Source organism: Cyprinus carpio, chromosome B11, assembly GCF_018340385.1.
Source record: "Cyprinus carpio isolate SPL01 chromosome B11, ASM1834038v1, whole genome shotgun sequence".
Classification (NCBI taxonomy): Eukaryota; Metazoa; Chordata; class Actinopteri; order Cypriniformes; family Cyprinidae; genus Cyprinus; species Cyprinus carpio.
The window spans coordinates 21,496,622-21,516,520 of record NC_056607.1 but is presented as its reverse complement, the minus strand read 5'-3'; the positions used below and the strand labels follow the sequence as shown (position 1 = coordinate 21,516,520).

Sequence of the window (19,899 nt, the reverse complement as noted above, 5' to 3'; positions counted from 1 at the left end):
TCTCTTTGGAAGGTCATTTTTGCACCTCTTTAGCTGAAAGCGGCCCTGCCGATGGGCTCTTTGTAATATCAGCCAGCAGGGTTTTGTCATAAATCCAGGAGATTATGTCTAAGACTCCCAGGCACCTTGCATGTGTCTGTCTTTCACTGTGTGTGAGTGTGTTTTCCGCTGTCTGATTACCACAGACTCGAACAATAAATATAAGAGAGTGTGTCTGTGGTAGGCAATTTACTGTTTCTGATTCTCTCACTCTCATTGCCTTGACAATTTCTTATTATTTCTGTCAGACGTTCGTTTCTTGATCTATATTAATGACAAGTTCACATTTAATAGCATGTACACCTGTCTCTTTCCCTCCCCCCAGACAGCTGAGAGGATCCTGGTGGGACTGAGAAGGTTAGGTGCATGTATGTGCATGAGTGTGTGGATGTACATGTCTCTGCTTGAGTGTGTGTCTGTGTGTGTGTGTGATATGTAGATATGAGATCTATCTTGAACTTTTTCAATCTAAATACCTCCATCACCACCACAGCACCCTGTCAATCAAAACCCACAGGCTGAAACCCACGATGGAAAGAGACTGTCATGGTCAAAGAGCAGATTTTGCTGTTGTATTCCTTAAATAAAACATTTGAAAAGCCAAAGTTCATTGTAAAGCTATTTGTGTTGGATGGCATTTTGAACTAGCCAGATAAGAGATATGTGTGTCTTTGTGGTTTTGTGTAGCTACTGTACTTGGGGGGGAAATAGTGTGCAAAATCTGCATAAAATAAAATAGAAAAATAAAATGACAAATTAAAATGAACAAATTAAAAATAAATAGACTCAAGGAAAAGTCCTTTACTATATTGTATATATAGTAAATAAAATAACTGCAAGCCATTGTATAATTTTATTTTATAATTTATTTTCTTAATCTTTAGTAATAAAACGTCCTCACAAATGTAGTTAAACATCTCAGAAGCTCTCTCTCTCTCTGTGTGTGTGTGTGTGTGTGTGTGTGAAAGAGTATAACCACATAGCTCTCGCTGCCCACATTATTTTCCCTTTGACTTTATATAAAAGAGACACTTTTCCTCAGTGCCTCTCATTCTCTCTCTCTTTTTCTCTGCGTTCCATTCATAGTTCAGTGAGGAAGAATGAGGAGTGAATCTGTGCCATTCATTTCTGGTGAGTGTGACTGCAGCCCTCCAACACACACACATACACGCTTGTTTTTCTAGCACAGTGGGGACTTTCTACTGACTTCAGTTGTTTTATACTGAGCTCAGGACGTTTTCTATATCTTAACCCTCACAGAATGCTTACTGTGTTTTTCAAATTTAATTAAAATGTAATGTAGTATCTTCAGAAAGCCATTTTCTTCTTGGAAACCTTTGGCTGCTTCTCTCAGTGTAGTTGATTTGTCCTTGTCTGGACATTAAATTAAAGAATATTCTGAGTTCAATACAAGCTCAATCAATGGCATACTGTTTATTACCTCAACAAAAATGTTTTCATTTTCAAAAAGTGCCTCAAAGTGTAAAACATTAAGTCACTAAATTCGCTTGTATTTAACATGGAATATTTCTTTAAGGTCCCAGTGTTGGCAAAACCCGAGGCGTGCGCACATACTGGGCATGCTAAGACCTGTTACTAAACTAAAAAAGCACCTGACACTGATGGTGGATTTTACTTACCACAGAATCAGTTTCGCTGTCTGACAGACAACAGAAAAACCCCACTGACCTACATGCTGCGCACACACAAAATCCACAGTCACACAAGCCCATTTGGCCCGTCAGTCTCTCTCTCACTAATGAAGAAGCTTCACGCTGTGTGTGTATGTGTGTGTAGTCCTGCAGTTGCTGCCGTCATTCAGGCAGAAAAGTGTGTGTGTATGTGAGAAAAGGGGGTGAGGAAAGGAGCGAAGGCGTCATGCTCCATAAAGCTGCTGTGATAGTTTGAGCATACTATTGCTTCCGACACACACTTCCAGCCGGACAGACATTCACATACTCCAGTATGTGTCCAGTCCAGTCCCACTTGCTGCTGTGGATTTGGTATTGAGAGAGAGGACAGCATGCTAGCTGCCGAGGCCTCCAGGGGTGAGTTACTCCAATCTGATACAGCCAAAATGTGCTTTGAGCTAGGCATCCTGAGTGTCCGAATCTGATCTGCTGTAATGGGGAAAGGTTAACGTTTATATAGTTTAATAATCGTTTTTATGGCTTTTGAGCAGGTTAAAAAGTTACAGAGTCACACATACAGACAAATTCAAATTTAATATCAAATTTAAGGCTAAATATTTTTTATGCTCAAAGTATGATAGGATAGGATAGGATAGGATAGGATATACCTGTAGGACACAACAGGATAGGACAGGATATGTAGGATGGTATATAGAATAGATTAGGATAGGATATGGTATGATAGGATAAGATAGGATAGGATAGGATATAGCTGTAAAATACATCAGGACAGGACAGGATAGGATAGGATGGGATAGGTAGGATGGGATATAGGTTATGATAGATTAGGATACATATGATTTGATAGGATAAGATAGGATAGGACATACCTGTAGGATACAACAGGACAGGACAGGATAGGATAGGATTAGATAAGATGGGATAGGTAGGATGGGATATAGATTATGATAGATTTGGATAGGATATAGTATGATAGGATAGGATATACCTGTAGGATGCAACAGGATAAGATAGGATTAATAGGATAGGATGGGATGGGATGGGATATAAGATATGATATAATAAGAGAGGACATGGCATTATAGGATAGGGAAGAATAGGATAGGATCGGATCGGATAGGTACCCCTGAAGAATAAAAAAGGATAGGTGCAATAGAATAGTTTGGGATAGGATGGGATATATAATTCTATAATATGATTGGATCTAGTAAGATATGACAGGGAGATATATATGATATAACGGGGTTTGATAGGATGGGATATAGAACAGGACAGGATAGAATAAATATAAAATGGGACAGGATATGATATATATGATATGATGGGGATTGGATAGGATATATGATTGAATAGGGATCTGTCTTATTGTTTCATGTCTCAAATATGCTTCCAGCATCATATTTTCAATTATTAGTTGAAACCAGATGAAAACCGGACTTGAGATGAACTTGAGTCTGAGAGTGGCCTTTTCCGGACTTGAGTATTACAACACTATCATATCTTATTCTACTGTATTCCATCCTATATCCCATCTTAATCTTTTCCAATTCTATCCCGTTCCTCCTGTCCCATTTTATCCTAATCCTATATCCAATCCTACCCTATCCCTATCTTACATTTAAGTTAAATTCCAAAAGCCATTGTTTTAAATGAAAGTGATCAATTAAATCCTTTTATGAATGGCATGTTAGTGAAGGGTATGATGGTCACTGGTCATGAATTTTGCCATTTATGATCATGTGATCCCGAGTGGCACATCCTTGTCCTTTATTTTGAAAGGTGAGGTATTTTTAATAAATTAGTAATTAAATACAAATAAACATACACACTCGATAAAGACTACATAAAATATAAATATAATTAAATACAAATATAAAACAATACAATCTGTCCCAAACAAGATCCTTCTGGGCGAGTAGAGCATAGCGATGCTCACTTTTAAATTAGGAAGTAGATCTGTCTTGTAGCTCTTCCTGTGACAGATACACATTTTAGGAAAGAAAAATGCAGTCTTTGAAAAATTCAGTCATTTCAGTTGTAGAAATTTGATTAAATTCAGTGAAAATGGAGATCTGTGGTTAAATATGGTGCTTCTCAAACTACTCTCCTAAGAGAAAGTCCCCAGTAATCTCACATATGTGTCCAGAGTTTCAGAAGACTTCTCAACAATGTCTCAAAATTGTGCCAAGATACCAAGGAATAGAGAAGAAAGAAGAAACAATGCTGATGCTTTGAAATATAACCAAGTTATGAAAGAGCAACATCGGAGCTACCAGTACAATATTTCCATGCTGACCTTGAATTTCGATTGTAAAAATGAAAACAATTGAATCTATTGTTACAATAACAATAAAATCTATTATGAGGCCTCATCCACTCGTTCACACTAGTGATCGGATTTACAATCGGATGTTAATCATTACATTTGGTCATTCATTTTGAATTATGAAAACAAGGTCCTGTGCTCATTTTGTAGAACTTGACCGGTTAAACATTGACATTGTTTTATCTAAATAAGTCTGTGCTTTCTGTGGTCTCAGACACAGACTGAGGCATGGCTCTTCACAGCCAGGCGTGGCTCACATACACACACACACACACACACACACACACACACACACACACACACACACACACACCTGTTTTCAGCCATATAGAGAGGAATGTGTCACATGCAACCACACTCAGCAAATATTAATATTACTCAAGGCCATGGGGATTCCCACAGGCTTTGTTGAAGAATCAGACCGTTCCCTATGGATATTCGGCAATACATGGATACGACAAGGTCAAAAAGTCACCCGATCAAAATGCACTGAAGAAAACAAGATAGTAACTGAACTGATTCCTAACAAGACATGCTAGTGAATGTCACATATTTTAAAAGTATTTAGGGGTGGGTTTCCTATGTAATCTCTATTATGATTGTTTTTGATATCTATAGCAATGTGCTGATAGAGCATGATTCATCACAGATTCATGGCCCCAAGTTAACCTCTGTGTTTGCTGAAGTCTTGTTTTCTAATTACATTTCACTGAAGAGTGTGGAGACAAATTCTGTATCTCAATGTATCAACTAAACAATGAAAGAAAATATGTTTATGTTTCGTTCACACTGAAAGCTATTGTCAGAAGAAATGTGGTCAGAAATCATTCATTTTTAGAGGTGGCGACATGAGTGGCAGGTGATATTTTATGTGCAAATGTGACGTTATGGGTGACTGCCAATAGCAATTTAAACAGTGAAGCCCTTGTGATGCCTGGCAAGATAGTCAAACAGGAATGCCTAGTTGCAACCAACAGTATAGTGACCTGGGGCCTCCAGTGATTATTCAGTGTCAGTCAGGGTGTGAATTATAGGGCTTAATTCCAACTTAATTAATTAAAGCTCAGTTCCCCCTAAAGCAAATCAACAATACAGTTGGAGGGGCGGGGGCTTGGTATTACATGCATTTGCATTATCATAATTCATTTAAATTCATATATAGCCCTACATTTCAACAGCATAATAAAACGTTTCAGTAACGGTAACAGTTAAGTTACTAGTTAATCAAAATTATATCACAAAAAATAAGTATTTTGTTTAAAAATGCCATTACGATCTGCGGTTATAGATAAGTGTGTGCACTGCAAAATATCAGTGTCACATAAAAAAAACACCAAAAAAAAATTTGGATTGCATTCCAAAAATACTAGAATTAACAAGTCAAGTACACTGGAATGCTGTGAACAAATGCTCTATAAGCCTACATATACACAGTATTTGAATATCATAAAAAATATAGAAATCAAGTTGCTGCATCTTTTTTTTCACAACTATAGCCACATTCATTATTTAAATAGTCCCAGGGTGATTTTTAGTGGATGTAGGAAGTCATTTCCCTTAAAGTTCACACAGAAGTCCAATTGACAAGGTGCTTTAACTAACCTATGACCATTTTAGACTAATATTTGACAACCAGACAGCATCTAAATACATTTCATCTTCATTTTAAACAAGATATATATTGCTCTAGAATTGAAAACCAACCAACTTAGTGTTGTGCTTGCAAAATGCCATAGGCCTATTTGATTTCACGTTACATCGAATACAATGGCATAGACATTTGATTTTCCAATTCGATACCCATTTCCCAGAATTTGAGGTAAAGTGGTTAGTCTCACTCTCAATGTCGCAACTCTATACACATAAACCGTGTTTGCAGAAGTGAGAAAGGCATCTGAGTAGAAAACGCCACACTACCATACAAAGTACCACAGCAACATGTCTGTAATATATTAAACAAACTTGATCATGTCTAGACTACGAAAAAGGTAATGATATCACTTAATAAAATATTGAAATGACCACTAGTACTTCATTTATTTCTTACTCATAAACGTGATGTGTCAAATGCGTTAGAGAGGCTGTTGTGTTGTGACCCATGTATTTGTGTGAGATATGTGCCCTTGTGAGAGAGTGACTTACCTGTTGTGTTCTCACTTGCACGGAAGTGCATATAAAGGTTGGGCAGGTAAGCGCACGCGCTGAGTCTGTCTGTCCAGGTGAGCTCAGACCCGCTCGCGCTTACATACTCGCATCCCGCGTTTGCTTGCTTGAGAAAATGAACCTTATTTTTTCTCCTGTGATCAGAAACCGTGAGGACTAATGGGGATTGTTTCACTCTGCATTGTCCTTCACTTCTGGCTCGGCACTGTCGGAGGTAAGACTGAAGAAATTTTGATCAATCACAGAAATACAGAACATAAGGCTACGTGCAGTTTCGTTCCTCATTCAGCTTTTAATTCCGCCTTTAAAATTATCAATCATTTAGAGCAATATGAAAGCAAAACATCTGCAAGTTATTTACTTAAGTATTTTTTATAAAACTATATTTGTTTTAAAAAAATTAAATCATTTTGAGCATCTGCATTAATAAGATAAACCCTATTTAGATCTGTTGCAAATCTGTCATTTTAAATCTTCTAAGCCTAATAGCTTCTCTTATTTACATTTATATAGTTTAATATGTGTTTTCATGAGAAATGTTGCTATGTAAATAGAGTCAAGTTCTTGTTACTCTCACATAATTATATAAATGCTTATTATGTGAAGATATGAATCACCTTCAGATGTTACATACAGACCTTGAAACTTGGTCCATAAAACACAAAAGAACAAACTCATCCTGAAATCACAAGGCAACAAGTTACTAAACATGACAACAACAAAATTAACATAAAAAAATACATATACAACTTGTAAACAGTCCAAAAAATACTACTATTCACTCCCTTGTGCATGTTGGGAAGACAGAGATTGGGACTGAACCACAAACCCATGTTCTTTTTCTAGTGTAAGCATTTTTGCACTCACAAACGTGTCAGTCCTTCTCATGTGCTGTTTATTGGTTTCACCTAAAAAGACCTAGGCATAAATTGTTGTATTAGAATAGAACCTGTGCAAGTCATGAAAAACAACAACTTGAGTTAAGATTCATTTTTAGTGTAAATTTAGTCTACTTGCTGCTTAGACTACTTTTTGGCAGAGAGCAGATATATCAGCTGACTCTTTATGGTTTTGATGTTGCGTGAGAAACTTTGTTGCCTTGAAAAAAGCGAACCGCATCCACAAACCACTGTGTTGTGTGCAGGGACGTGTTCTCAATTTAACGCTCTCTCCTGTGACGAGTGTCTGCAGCTGGGGCCACAGTGTGCCTGGTGCACACTACAGGTAACAACTGCTTTTGCTTTCAAAATGTTTCAGAATGCAGTGAGCAAAGTCTTCTTGAAGGGATAGTTCACTCCAAAAAAGGAAGTAATATACTAGTACAGTATGATATACTGTAAATAAAGATATACTGAGGTATATTTGATTGTGCTAAAGTGGAACTATTGCAAGTATACTTCAGGTACAATTTAAATATCTTGCATTTAAAGACAGATATTATACAGGGACCATACAATCCTTATTAATGGTGTTATCAAAACACATTTTAGGCATGATATTAAGAAATGTGCACTGTGCAATAAAGAAATACTCCAAATAAAGTTTAATTATAATTTTATATCAGTAAGTCTTAAGTGATATGTCAATAAAAAAGTTTTAAATAAATGTATTTTAAATCATTTATGGCATAGTGTTTTTTTACTAGGGAATACACTGAAAAAATAGCAAAGGATTTGCTTTAGAACTATTTTTAAACTAGTAAAGAATTTTTCACAATGTGAAATTTTAAAGCAGAAAGACTGAAAGAGTATATTCATGTACAACACACTCCAATAATATTTGTTTTATTACCTTATTAATTTAGAAAATTATAATATAATATAATATAAAGTAATATAATATAATATAAAATAATATAATATAATATAATATAATATAATATAATATAATATAATATAATATAATATAATATAATAATATAATATATACATTTTAGTTGAACTGTCTTGGTTAATTATGTCGCTATGCAACAAATGTTTTTTTACCAAAAGTGTTACCAAAAATAATTAAATGATTGTTTATCCAGAATTTCACTGACTCCTTCTCAATCGACGAGAGATGCGACACACCCGAGGTTCTTGTTCAGAAGGGATGCTCCGGCGAATTCGTGGAGTTCCCCGTCACGAACGTCAAAATACTGAAGGATCAAGGCTTAGGAAAGAGCGCCGGCCACACTAACGTTTCGTACATCGCACCACAGAAGATGCACCTCCAGCTTAGACCAGGTAAAAAGATGGGTGACACAGATTTGAAAATCAAAGAAATGTCTCTCTACCCACAGCTGCTTCTCTGCTGAGGTACTTCCCTTGACGCTAACATAAGAAAGATTAAGTCATCCAGAAACAGAAAACCAACTACAGATGAGCTACACAATGTGCACTGGTGCCAAAGATCACTCTGACCTGGAAACATTTGTACCACACTGGAATCTCAGAATGTAAACTTGTGCCATTTTTGAGTTTCGTTTGTCATTTCTCTTCCACAGGAAGTCAGCTGAGCTTTCAGATTCAAGTGCAGCAACCGGAGGACCATCCGGTGGACATTTATTACCTGATGGACCTGTCAGCGTCTATGTTTGATGATCTGAAAATGATCAAAGACTTGGGCTCCACGCTTTCAAAAGAGATGGCTAAGCTTACCAGCAAATTCAGACTAGGATTCGGTTCATTTGTGGAGAAACCAGTTCTGCCTTTCATCAAGATAACACGTGAAGAGTTGGCCAATCCCTGCAGGTGATTCCCATAATACACCAGCTTAGCCACATCTGAGAGGTCTGCCAGTATAAACCCAAGAAGTAAGATGAATGGGACATCACTTGGGGGAAAGTGTGATTTAATCTCAACCGATCATGTTTATGACCACTGAGCTCAGTGAGTTAGGTCACATGACATCATGAGCGATGAACCGTTTCAGACAATAGAAAGCCATGTTTAATCACGCTTCTCTTTTGCAGGAGTGTTGATTTTGAATGTCTCCCCACATTTGGATACCGACACCTTCTGTCGTTAACAAGCAGTACTGACAAGTTCAATGAGATCATCTCAAAGCAGCAGGTATCGGCGAACATCGACGTACCAGAGTGCGGTTTTGACGCCATCATGCAGGCAGCGGTGTGTGGGGTGAGTCGGTTTCCCTTCAAGTGCTCTGCTTTTATGGAGAAAACACAATTTTTGCAACTTCTGGCAATGTCACTGTCGAATCAGGACAGGATTGGCTGGCGGAATGATTCCATGAAGCTGTTGGTGTTCGTGAGCGATGCAGATTCTCATTTTGGGATGGATAGTAAAATGTCCGGCATCGTTGTCCCCAATGATGGAGAGTGTCACTTGGATGACAATAATGAGTATTCCATGACTGCCCATCTGGTAAGGTGAAGTCTGCAACTTCAGCTCCTGAGTATTCAGGAAATTTAGATCAGTTACAGCAGTGGTTCCCAATCCTGGTCCTGGAGAACCCTCAACACTGCATGTTTTTGATGTCTCTCTTATCTGACACACACATTTGAGGTCTTGGAGTCTTCACTAACGAGCTGATGAGTGTGTTTGAATAGGGAGACATCTAAAATGTACAGTGTTGGGGGTTCTTCAGGACCAGGATTGGGAACCACTGACTTAAAGGAATATTCCAGGTTACAATGACTAGAAATTAACCTCTATAGTCATTTTCCATTTGAAACAAATAAGGCTGGGAGGGATAGATCGATGTAGCTTTTGGAAACACATATTTTCAGTATTTCATCGGCTGATCGATTGACACCAAGATAATACAGAGAATAGTACAGTTGAACAGACACATATCACTTAATATCGCCTTGTTTTCATTTGGATCAAATTAAATGTGGTGTAGAGCTGGCAAAGGTGGCATTGATGGCACTAGAAAAAAATAATTGTAATGCTTTTACATGTATGCGTTTACATCAATATACATTTTGGTTGACATGAAATTATTTTGGGTTATTACTGTATTATTACTGTAAATGCTTTCACAATAATATGTGCTTCATTTTCTAAATAACAGTGTCAAGGTCCATAAAAGGTATGAAAGTCATCATCAGAATACTCCATCTGCCATCAGACGTGCAATCTGGGTTGTATGAAGCGACAGGAACAGTTTTTGTAAGCGAAGAAAACAAAAATATCGACTTTATTCAACAAATTCCTTTGTCAACAGTCTCCTCTGTGTCTCTCCATATCACCGTATGCTGCGTATGCTCTTCTGTATCATCTGTGCCACAAGGATGCTCTGTTTACTTTAAAATCAAAGCTAAATACACGTAGAAACAGCGCATCCTTGTGGCGCGGATGATACGGTGATATGGAGAGACAGCAATGAGACTGTTGACAAAGGAATTGTTGAATAAAGTCATTATTTTTGTTTTCTTCGCTTATGAAAAGTGTTCCTGTCGCTTCATATAACCCAGATTGCACGTCTGATGGCAGATGGAGTATTCTGATGACGACTTTCATATCTTTTATGGACCTTGACACTGTTTTTTACTTGGCAGTCTATGGGACAGTCTCAAGCCTCCCGGTTTTCATCCAAAATATCTTAAATTGTGTTCCGAAGACAAACAAAGCTTTTATGGGTTTGGAACGACATGAGGGTAAGTGATTAATGACAAAATTTTCATTTTGGGGTGGAGTATCCCTTTAATACTGTAAAGCTGCTTTGACAACGTGTGTTGTTAAAAGCGCTATGCAAATAAAGATGACTTGACTTGAAAGCATTTACAGTAATAATTCGTAGTATTATTTTCCGATGCTGTCAATGTAACGTGAGTTGCATTTAACCTGGAATACTCCTTTACAACGTATTTATTTTGAGTTCTTGTTTAATTACTATATTTTAAACCTAAATGAATTGAATAACGGTCTATTGAAAACAAGTGAATGTGAGGTATGCCCTGTCTCTTGCAGTATTTTTTGTGAATTTGTCGTCTTGTTTTTGGTACATTTCTCATCTGTATTTAGGAGTACCCAACATTAGGGCAGCTTGTGGACAAACTGGTTGAAAACAATATCCTCCTTATATTCGCTGTGACTGATAATCAGAGGCAGAACTATGAGGTGAGAAAAGAGTAAGGGATTTTTTCTCTCATGTTTATTCATTTTAGGCCACAATGAGGCAAACAAAAAGGCATGTGTTTTTCTGTGTATGTGGAACCTGAGAGGACCTGAAGGAAGACATATCAGTGTGTGAATAGACTGCATACATCACTATTGTATTCGGTTCTCTTTACAACATGTTCAAACACAGTCTTAATCACATCACCCAGACCGACCTCTCATGACACAAATAATTTATGTTTTCTAAATTCTTTCTCCATATCGCTCTGCCACATCTCATATTCTGTGGCTGCTCTCCAGGAGTTTGCAGTAGATGTTTAACCACCTTCTTCTGCCTTTCTGATAGAATTATGCAAGTCTGATTCCTGGTGCTACTGTGGGGGTGTTGGCATCCGATTCAAGGAACATTCTGGAACTCATCATGACCTCATATAAGGTTAGTCAGTTATTCTTCACAAGACTCAGTGTATCAAGGCTAATGTGAGAGTGTTCCTTGATGGTTCATGGAAATAATGGCCCTATTAGGCCAACATTCACACATTTGATGATCATGCACCTGTTTTTTATGCTTTGCAAACTTTAGCGTTTGGATTTCTGTGGCCTTTTGAATGGTTTTGAACGATTTAAGGAAATGTTATTTTGCAGACTGACATAGATGAGGTTTCTTAAAATTGTGAGTGATTTAGTGATTAGTAGATTAGTAGTAGAATAGATAGATAGATAGATAGATAGATAGATAGATAGATAGATAGATAAAATTATATTTTTATTTTTCATTTATTATATTTGTTTGTAAATTATTGAGGAAAATACATTTATTTCATACTAAGTGTAGTTCAGTTTATTTACATATTCACTGACACATCGCTCAAGACTTACTGATATAAAAATTATAATTAAACTTTATTTAGTGTACTGCTTGTGCACAATGCACATTTCTTAATATTAAGCCTAAAATGTGTTTTAATGTCACTGTTGATGAGGATTGTATTATTTTTTTAATAATATTGGTCTTTAAATACAAAATATTTAAAGTCTACCTGAAGTATACTTGTGATAGTTCCACTTAAGCACAATCAGATAAACTTAAGTTAGATCTCAGCACTTCTTTCACATGATTAAAGTGCATTAAGTTCAAAATAAGTTGTTCCAATTTAGAAGACTTTAAGTATACAAATTTAGTATACTAAAAGTACAACTGCAGGGTATTTTTATTAAGTGTAGAGATATGTAAATGTATTTGTAGTATACTTAGCATGAAATAAATGTGGGGTTAGGGTTACCAAATGTGGGAGAGAATGATTTCTTGGGAAGATTTCTTTTTCATGAGAATCGCCGCATTCACGGAGCGTGTCTGCACTAGTTCTATGGCTGTTGTTTATCTCTTCATCTGCGTTCTCCATCCCCCATTTGCTCTTAGCTCTCTGCCTGCACTCTAATTTTAATCACACCCCTCCAGAAATGATCTGAGCACTGCACATCCCACCCTACCTGACACAGCTCCACTATGGTAGCGTATTATGGAAGTGTTAAGTCTATAAATACTTATGCAAATACTTGCATAACATTGTTGAATTTTTGATCCTGATTGGTTGACACAGCTTTATGAATTACTTGATTCTAGGGGTGGGCAATATGACCAAAATTTTATATCATGGTATGAGTATTTTATTTCATGGTAACGTTATATATCACAATATAGTTATTTTTGCATTAACATAAATAACAGACAGCAGAAATATTAGACTGCTGTCACTTTAAGAGCTGCCCGGATCCAGTATACTGTTACACATGCTTGCTTTCTCAGCTGTTTGCTTTCACTTAAGACCTAAATTACTGTGTTTACAGGAATGCTTGCAAAGACAGGCATTTTGACACATACAACTGTGTTTATTTAACCATTAAGGCCTATAAAGCAGCAAAAATAACTTTGTTCAATACTCCTGCTCTATGAGCACCATCTTCACGTGCGGTCGCCTCTCTGACTCAAACAGTGCATGCTTATAGTGAAATGAGTCCTCTTTGCTTCTAATTTATTTATTTTTTAATTCTAGTTATGTAGAAAATGATCAGCCTCTTCAGTGGGGTCCTGATCACCCTGTCAAGGTTTATTTTGTGGTAATGACTGGCTCGAAGGGAAGTTTTTACATTAAAACATTACAGAAATGGTACTCTTCACACATTAACGGACTGTTTGTGTCTGTTGTTTGATTGACAGGAACTGAGGTCAGAGATCGATCTGGAGGTGCTGGGCAACACTGAGGATCTGCAGCTTTCCTTCACAGCACTCTGTCAGGATGGGGCCATCTTCACTGGACATAAAAACTGCTCCAATGTCAAAGCTGGTGATGTGGTCAGTTCTTCATTTAATCTTTCCTTACAGTAATGCTTCCCTAGGTAGATTAAAACACAACTGAATAAAAAAAATGTCACTGGCATACATCTGTTTGATGAAATAACAAACATGTCACATCATGTATGCTTTATAATGCAATGATTAAAATATTGATATAGTTTGTTGGACCATTATGCTGACATGACAGGATTTAAACAAGCATTTAAACAAATCAAATTTCTTGACAGTTACAGTTTACAAACCTTGCCGAACAAGTTATCAAAATATTTGCGCAATATGTTGCGCAATATGTCCTGTGAAAATGATTTGAATCGCACACAATTTCTCAAAGCAATCAAAACAAAAGTGATCTTTTCTCACACAGGTATCTTTTAATGTTACGATCGAGTTAAAAGGCTGTCTTGCCGGTCCACGGCGGTTTTCCTTGCGGCCGGTGGGTTTCCAAGATGCCCTGGAGATCGAACTGGAGTCTCAGTGTGTGTGTGACTGTCATCAAACTCCCGAAGCGAACAGCACCTTCTGTAGCCGAGGGCGTGGGGCGCTGGAGTGTGGCGCCTGTGTGTGCGATCCAGGCTTCGTGGGGCCGAAGTGTGAGTGCACAGAGGGCCAAGAACAAATCAGCAACTGCAGGTGAGAACTGCAGGTCACGGAGAGTTTCCTGCGAGGCATGCAGACATACTTTCATGTAAGATTATGTGTGTGGCAGGGCGCATGAAGGTTCAGAGATGTGCAGCGGCCTGGGCGAGTGTTTCTGTGGACAGTGTGTGTGCCACCCGTCCAGTTTTGGACGCGTGTACGGACCGTACTGCGAGTGCGACGACTTTTCCTGCCTCAGGTTCAGAGGAGAGCTTTGTGGAGGTCAGTACCCAGTGTAACCCTTTGAGTGGAGGGAAAGAAAGCGCTGACACAATGGGAGGGGTATTTGATCTGTGGAATGTTAATGAAAGAATAACACGCTGATAATTGCCAAAACAGTTGCTGTACTCGGGAAGGGTTTAATGTGGGACATCCCATGTTTATATATATTTGCATATCAGTGCAAGTGTGCAATGTGAGCTTTTTATATCTACTTTAGGGCTGTCAATTTAAGGTGATTATCACAATTATTATGTGTGATTAAATTATTTAAACAACAGTTTTGAAAATAATGAATGAAATTAATAATATTCATGTTTGAAGCCTTTGTCTAGCTTAAAAGTGTAATGTTAATGCTGATAAAATTACGGCAAATATTGGACATTGATTATGTTCTTTTGATGAATGAATCAGCATATCATGTAATTATTAACAAACTTATGAACTGATAAAACCGATTTATTATTAATAATGGAATGTTTCATTTTTTAGTTTTTTTATATTTAATATATTTTTTATATTCTCACTTGCTTACCAATGCTGCAATATTTGATCACACATACAGTAAAAACTGTATTATTGTGAAATATTATAAGTTTAAAATAACATAATAATAATAGTTTATTCCTGTGATGCAAAGCCAAATTTTCAGCATCATTATTAAAGTCTTTAGTGTCACATGATCCTTCAGAAATCATTATAATATGCTGATTTGCTGCTCAAGAAACATTTCCTGTTATTATTATTATTATTAATAATGTATATATTTCTGTGGAAACTGTGATAAAAAAGTAAAGGGAAAAAAATGCATTTAATTAAAACTGAAATCTTCTGTGTTATAAATGTCTTTATTGTCACTTTTGATCAATGCAATGCTTCCATACTGATTTAAAGTATTCATTTTTTTATATATATTGTTGTATATATTTCCCTCATGCTTGTTTGTGTAGGTCACGGGGAATGTGACTGTGGCGAGTGTGTGTGTCACAGCGGTTGGATGGGAGAGTCCTGTAACTGCAGCACCAGCAACAGCTCATGTGTGTCTCTGGATGGATCCATCTGCAGCGGACGGGGCAAGTGTGTGTGTGGGAAGTGCGAGTGCACCGTTCCCGGAGCCTCAGGAGAGTGGTGCCAAAGGTGCCCAACCTGTGGAGATATCTGTAGCTTGCCCAGGTAAAGACATGAATGTCTGTCTGTGACTAAAACTGAGTTTCATAATGAAAATGCAGCATTGAAAGCCAGTTGTTTTGGCTACAATCTGGTTTGAATTATTGTGGGCTGTCAGATTTTTTTGTAATAAGCAATTCAAGAAATTGTGAGATGTTAAGAAAAAAAAATCTAAATTATATTTATGTTATTTATTATATTATTTCTTTATTTAAATTGGATAATTAAAATAATATTTGTTTAATTTTTTAAATGTGATTTTATCATTAATACATGTAAGTATATTTGAAAATTTATTTCTTATCGCTTGCTTTAAATGGACCTCCAGCTTTCGGCTTTCAGAGCAATTTTCCTTATGACTATTGTGTTTGTGTGTGTGTGGGCAGCTCTGTGTGTTTTTATGAGTTGTCTTGTCCACTCATTTCCAGAGGGCATATATGAGCACAAAAAGGCATGTGGCAGCTCTGCAGTATTGCATTTCCTTCCCACTAAAGGTCCTGTCACCCTGCGGGTCATTTGACTCCGTGATAGAGCGATAAAGAGAGAATGAGACTGAAAATGAGACAGGGCATCTCTGGGAAAAACACTCACAAAGAACACAAAACAAAGCTTCCTCTAGAGACGAACTCTCCGTGGGGTCGACAGGATTTTTTTTTTATGTTGTCTTTGTGTCCCGCAGGTCTTGTGTGGAGTGTCACCTCAAAGCTAAAGACCCGCTGGACGAGTGTGCTGTGAAGTGCAACTCCCTACATGCCACTGTCAGCAATTCCACAGGTCAGAATCCATTGTTTTGTTCTCTGCAGTGTCTGTTTATCAGCGGTCACGTGGTCAGTAGGGTAGTTGTTTGTTTGGCAAAAATGTTTCATTTAATGTATGCCTTTTTTAAAGACACAGTATAGCTAAAAAAATAATAATAATCATGTCATTCTTAACCTGTATATTCCAAGTCTTCATAGTAAATATTATGATGTTTTATGGCAAGTATTTATGGCAATATTTCAACATTTAATCTATAAAACATACTCATATCTATGTTCCTGTAGTACTTATTTTTTCAGCTACTAAAGTCACTAAAGACACTAGTACTTATTCATAACTATTAAATTAACCCTTGTACTTATTTATTAGAAACTAGTACTTATTAAATATATATTTGTGCTTGTTAATTAGATACTAGTACTTATGTAACTTATATAACTAATAACTATTCTTTCGTTACTAGTAACACAATCACATTTTTGCCATAGTACTTATTCATAGATGCTAGTGCCTAACCATTACATATTAGTACTTATTACATTCTTGTACCTATTAAATAGATACTAGTATGTATTTATTACATATTACTAATTATTCACTATATATTAATTCTTATTATTAGATACTAGTAATAAGATTTAAATTGAACTCTACAGTGCCCATTCTGACTAGTCATAACATAAGAATAATAAAATAGCTGTGACAAGTACAATAAGATATATTGTATACTAGTAAGAATTACAAAAATATACTAGTGTCTACCGAATAAGTACTAGTACCTAATTAATAACTACTAGTATCAATTAAATAGGTACTAGTATCTAATGAAAAGTAATAGTATTTAATAAATAATTACTAGTATCTAATGAATACTTACTAGTACTATTTTAAAAGATACTAGTTACAATTACAATACATACTAGTCAGAACTGAGAAGTTAATATCTTAATGACAGATCCCCATAGAAGTCAATAGTAATAATTTGGAATATTACTAGTAACAGCAGAATAGTTACTAGTCACTATTGAAATAAGTACTAGTATCTAATAAAAAACGAACTAGTATCTTTAAAAAGTTACTAGTACCCAAAGAATAAGTAGTAGTAGTAGTAGCTAAAGAATAAGCACTAGCTGGTGAATAAGTACTTAATAGAATAGATACTAGTAACTAACAAAATAAGTACTGCTAACATGAAAATGAATACTATTAAGTTTTAAGGATTAAATGTTAAAAATGCTTGCCATATACTTTCATGCTGATTTCTTCAAAAACCTCAAATGTGTCATTAATGTACTCCTATCAGCTCACACAAAGCAGATATCCTTTAGAACGGCCCTCTTGACACTTCACAAAGGGAAACATGCTACAAAGCTTGTTGTGTGGAGAGCCTATTGTTGGGGCCCGTTGGGTTTCAAAGCCCTCGAGTGTCTATACAAAATCAACCTATTATATGAACCCTGAGATCACAAGGAGTGGAGTCTGGCTGTATACGCTCTCTGACTGGAAGACAATCAAAAGACACAAAACACTGTCTGTCTTTGATAAAGACACGAGAGGGACACAAGAAAAATATTTAAAGAGACTGAAGGGAATAAAAAAGACTGTTTTTGAGTGGGATAATATCATACATATACGACTTGGTATATATACATATATAGGGGAATTTGGTGAATACTAGAGTGATGAATAATTAATTTTAAGGACAAAATGTAGTAAGGGATTTGATTTTGCCCATCAGGAGTCAACTGGAGTTTGAAAAGTGGTACGTACAGGACGGGTGTTTGGAGAGGCAGAGTATAAAAATTAGAGGTCTTGGTGATGTCATCAGAAAAGAACATTTGTTTTAGAGGCGGACATAATACATATTGATTAAAGATTCAATATTTTCACTTTTTGTTTTTGAACATTCAAGACCATGCACTAAGAAAAATAAAAAGGGTCAAATTTGTTTTCATGTTAAATAAATAAACACACACACACACACACACACACACGTGTCTGTGTGTGTGTGTGTGTGTGTGTGTGTGTGTGCGCGTGCGTGTTAAAAGCATCTGCTAAATGCATAATGTAAATGTAATATATTTTTATTGTCAGATTTTGAGGAGAGTCGGGCGGCATTGTGCACCTTACAGAATGAGGACTACTGTCTTCTGTCATTCAGCTTGGTGGACAGTGATCACGGCAGCATTATTTACAACCCCAAGCTTTACGGTGAGACTAATGACAAATTTTTTTTAATACGTGAACATATACAGTTTAACTTATACATTGTGGCATTATACATTAGAATAAAGTTCCATATTTGTTTTTAATTGTTTGTGCATACCTCTCCTTCAGACTGCCCTGAGCCGCCAAACGCACTGTTGATCGCTCTGGGGGTGTGCATGTCTGTCCTCATTATTGGCATTACTCTCCTTGTGATCTGGAAGTTTCTTATTTCTGTCCATGACCGGAAAGAGGTTGCCAAGTTTGAGGCAGAGAAAGCGAAAGCAAAATGGCAGTCGGTATGATAACATTGTCAAGAGAGCATTACACTGAATTTTCTGTTCATTTGAATGTGTTAAAAGCCTAATATACTTTAAATAATTGTGTTTTGTCCCTCTTTTATCCCCAGGGCACAAATCCTCTTTTCAGGAGCTCGACATCAACATTTAAAAATGTGACCTACAAAAGCGCAGGGCAGCAGAAGAGTGATATTTCTTAGGGCTACTGACCAACTTTGTGTGTTAAAACACAGAATGCAGGCTTCTATTTACCAGAAGCAATTACTTTTTTTCTTTTCTTTTTTTATGATTTATTTTCTTGTACTGTACAAGTGAGTGTGTGAGTGTGTGTGTGTGTAACTGTGTGCTTGTAAGGTGGGGGCAGGACTGTCATACTGGCAGGGAATTTATTTTAAAAACTGTAAATAATTTACAGTGGGGGAAATATTTATTTGATCCCCTGCTGATTTTGTAAGTTTGCCCCCTTACAAAGAAATGAAGCGTCTTTAATTTTTATGGTAGGTTTATTTTAACGGATAGAGACAGAATATCAACCAAAAAATCCAGAAAAAAACACATTATATAAAGGTTAGAAACTGATTTGCATTTCAGTGAGTGAAATGCAAGTGAGTTTTTTTTTTTTTTTCTGGATATTTTGGTTGATATTTTGTCTCTATCTGTTCAAATAAACCCACCAAAAAAATGACAGACCCTTCATTTCTTTGTAAGTGGGGAAATTTACAAAATCAGCAGGGGATCAAATAAATATTTTCCCCACTGTAAACAATGTGCTGCTAAAAGTGCTAAAGGTACTGTTAAATCTTGGCAACACTGGATCTTTTGTTTTACATTTAGCATTTCTTGTGGTTGTTGCAGCAAAATGTAGTTATTTGTGACAGATGTTTGTGATTGGTTAGTTGAGGCTGAGCCTTTTGTAATTAGATATGATTAATTATGGTTTTGCTGGATCAAATGTAAAAAAAAAAAAAAAAAGTCTGTCTACTTGTGTTTTGTAATATATTTGATGGTTTTC

At 36.4% G+C, this 19,899-nt stretch overlaps 1 protein-coding gene across 2 annotated transcripts; it reads left to right on the top strand.

Moving 5' to 3' along the window:
* Nucleotides 1-1,873: 1,873 nt before the first annotated feature.
* itgb6 (integrin, beta 6) lies at nucleotides 1,874-19,375 on the top strand. 2 transcript variants are annotated; one of them, XM_042734561.1, is made up of 17 exons: nucleotides 1,874-2,087; nucleotides 6,325-6,394; nucleotides 7,325-7,404; nucleotides 8,207-8,405; nucleotides 8,666-8,912; nucleotides 9,134-9,299; nucleotides 9,384-9,545; nucleotides 11,151-11,246; nucleotides 11,593-11,682; nucleotides 13,465-13,599; nucleotides 13,967-14,232; nucleotides 14,309-14,460; nucleotides 15,408-15,630; nucleotides 16,304-16,398; nucleotides 18,478-18,594; nucleotides 18,721-18,887; nucleotides 18,998-19,375. In XM_042734561.1, the coding sequence occupies exons 2-17, from the start codon at nucleotides 6,340-6,342 to the stop codon at nucleotides 19,085-19,087; spliced, it is 2,340 nt and encodes a 779-aa protein (XP_042590495.1). In that variant the 5' UTR covers nucleotides 1,874-2,087; nucleotides 6,325-6,339; the 3' UTR covers nucleotides 19,088-19,375. The 2 variants fall into 2 exon arrangements, with proteins under 2 accessions (XP_042590495.1, XP_042590496.1); XM_042734562.1 differs by lacking the exon at nucleotides 1,874-2,087 and adding an exon at nucleotides 6,143-6,236.
* The last annotated feature ends 524 nt before the right edge of the window (nucleotides 19,376-19,899 follow it).

Excerpts from the sequence above, each read along its gene's own strand:
- itgb6 (XM_042734561.1), top strand. The coding sequence starts at position 6,340 with ATGGGGATTGTTTCACTCTGCATTGTCCTTCACTTCTGGCTCGGCACT. Across the intron at positions 6,395-7,324 it reads CTGGCTCGGCACTGTCGGAG|GGACGTGTTCTCAATTTAAC; the intron begins GTAAGACTGAAG and ends TGTTGTGTGCAG. Across the intron at positions 14,233-14,308 it reads GAACAAATCAGCAACTGCAG|GGCGCATGAAGGTTCAGAGA; the intron begins GTGAGAACTGCA and ends TGTGTGTGGCAG.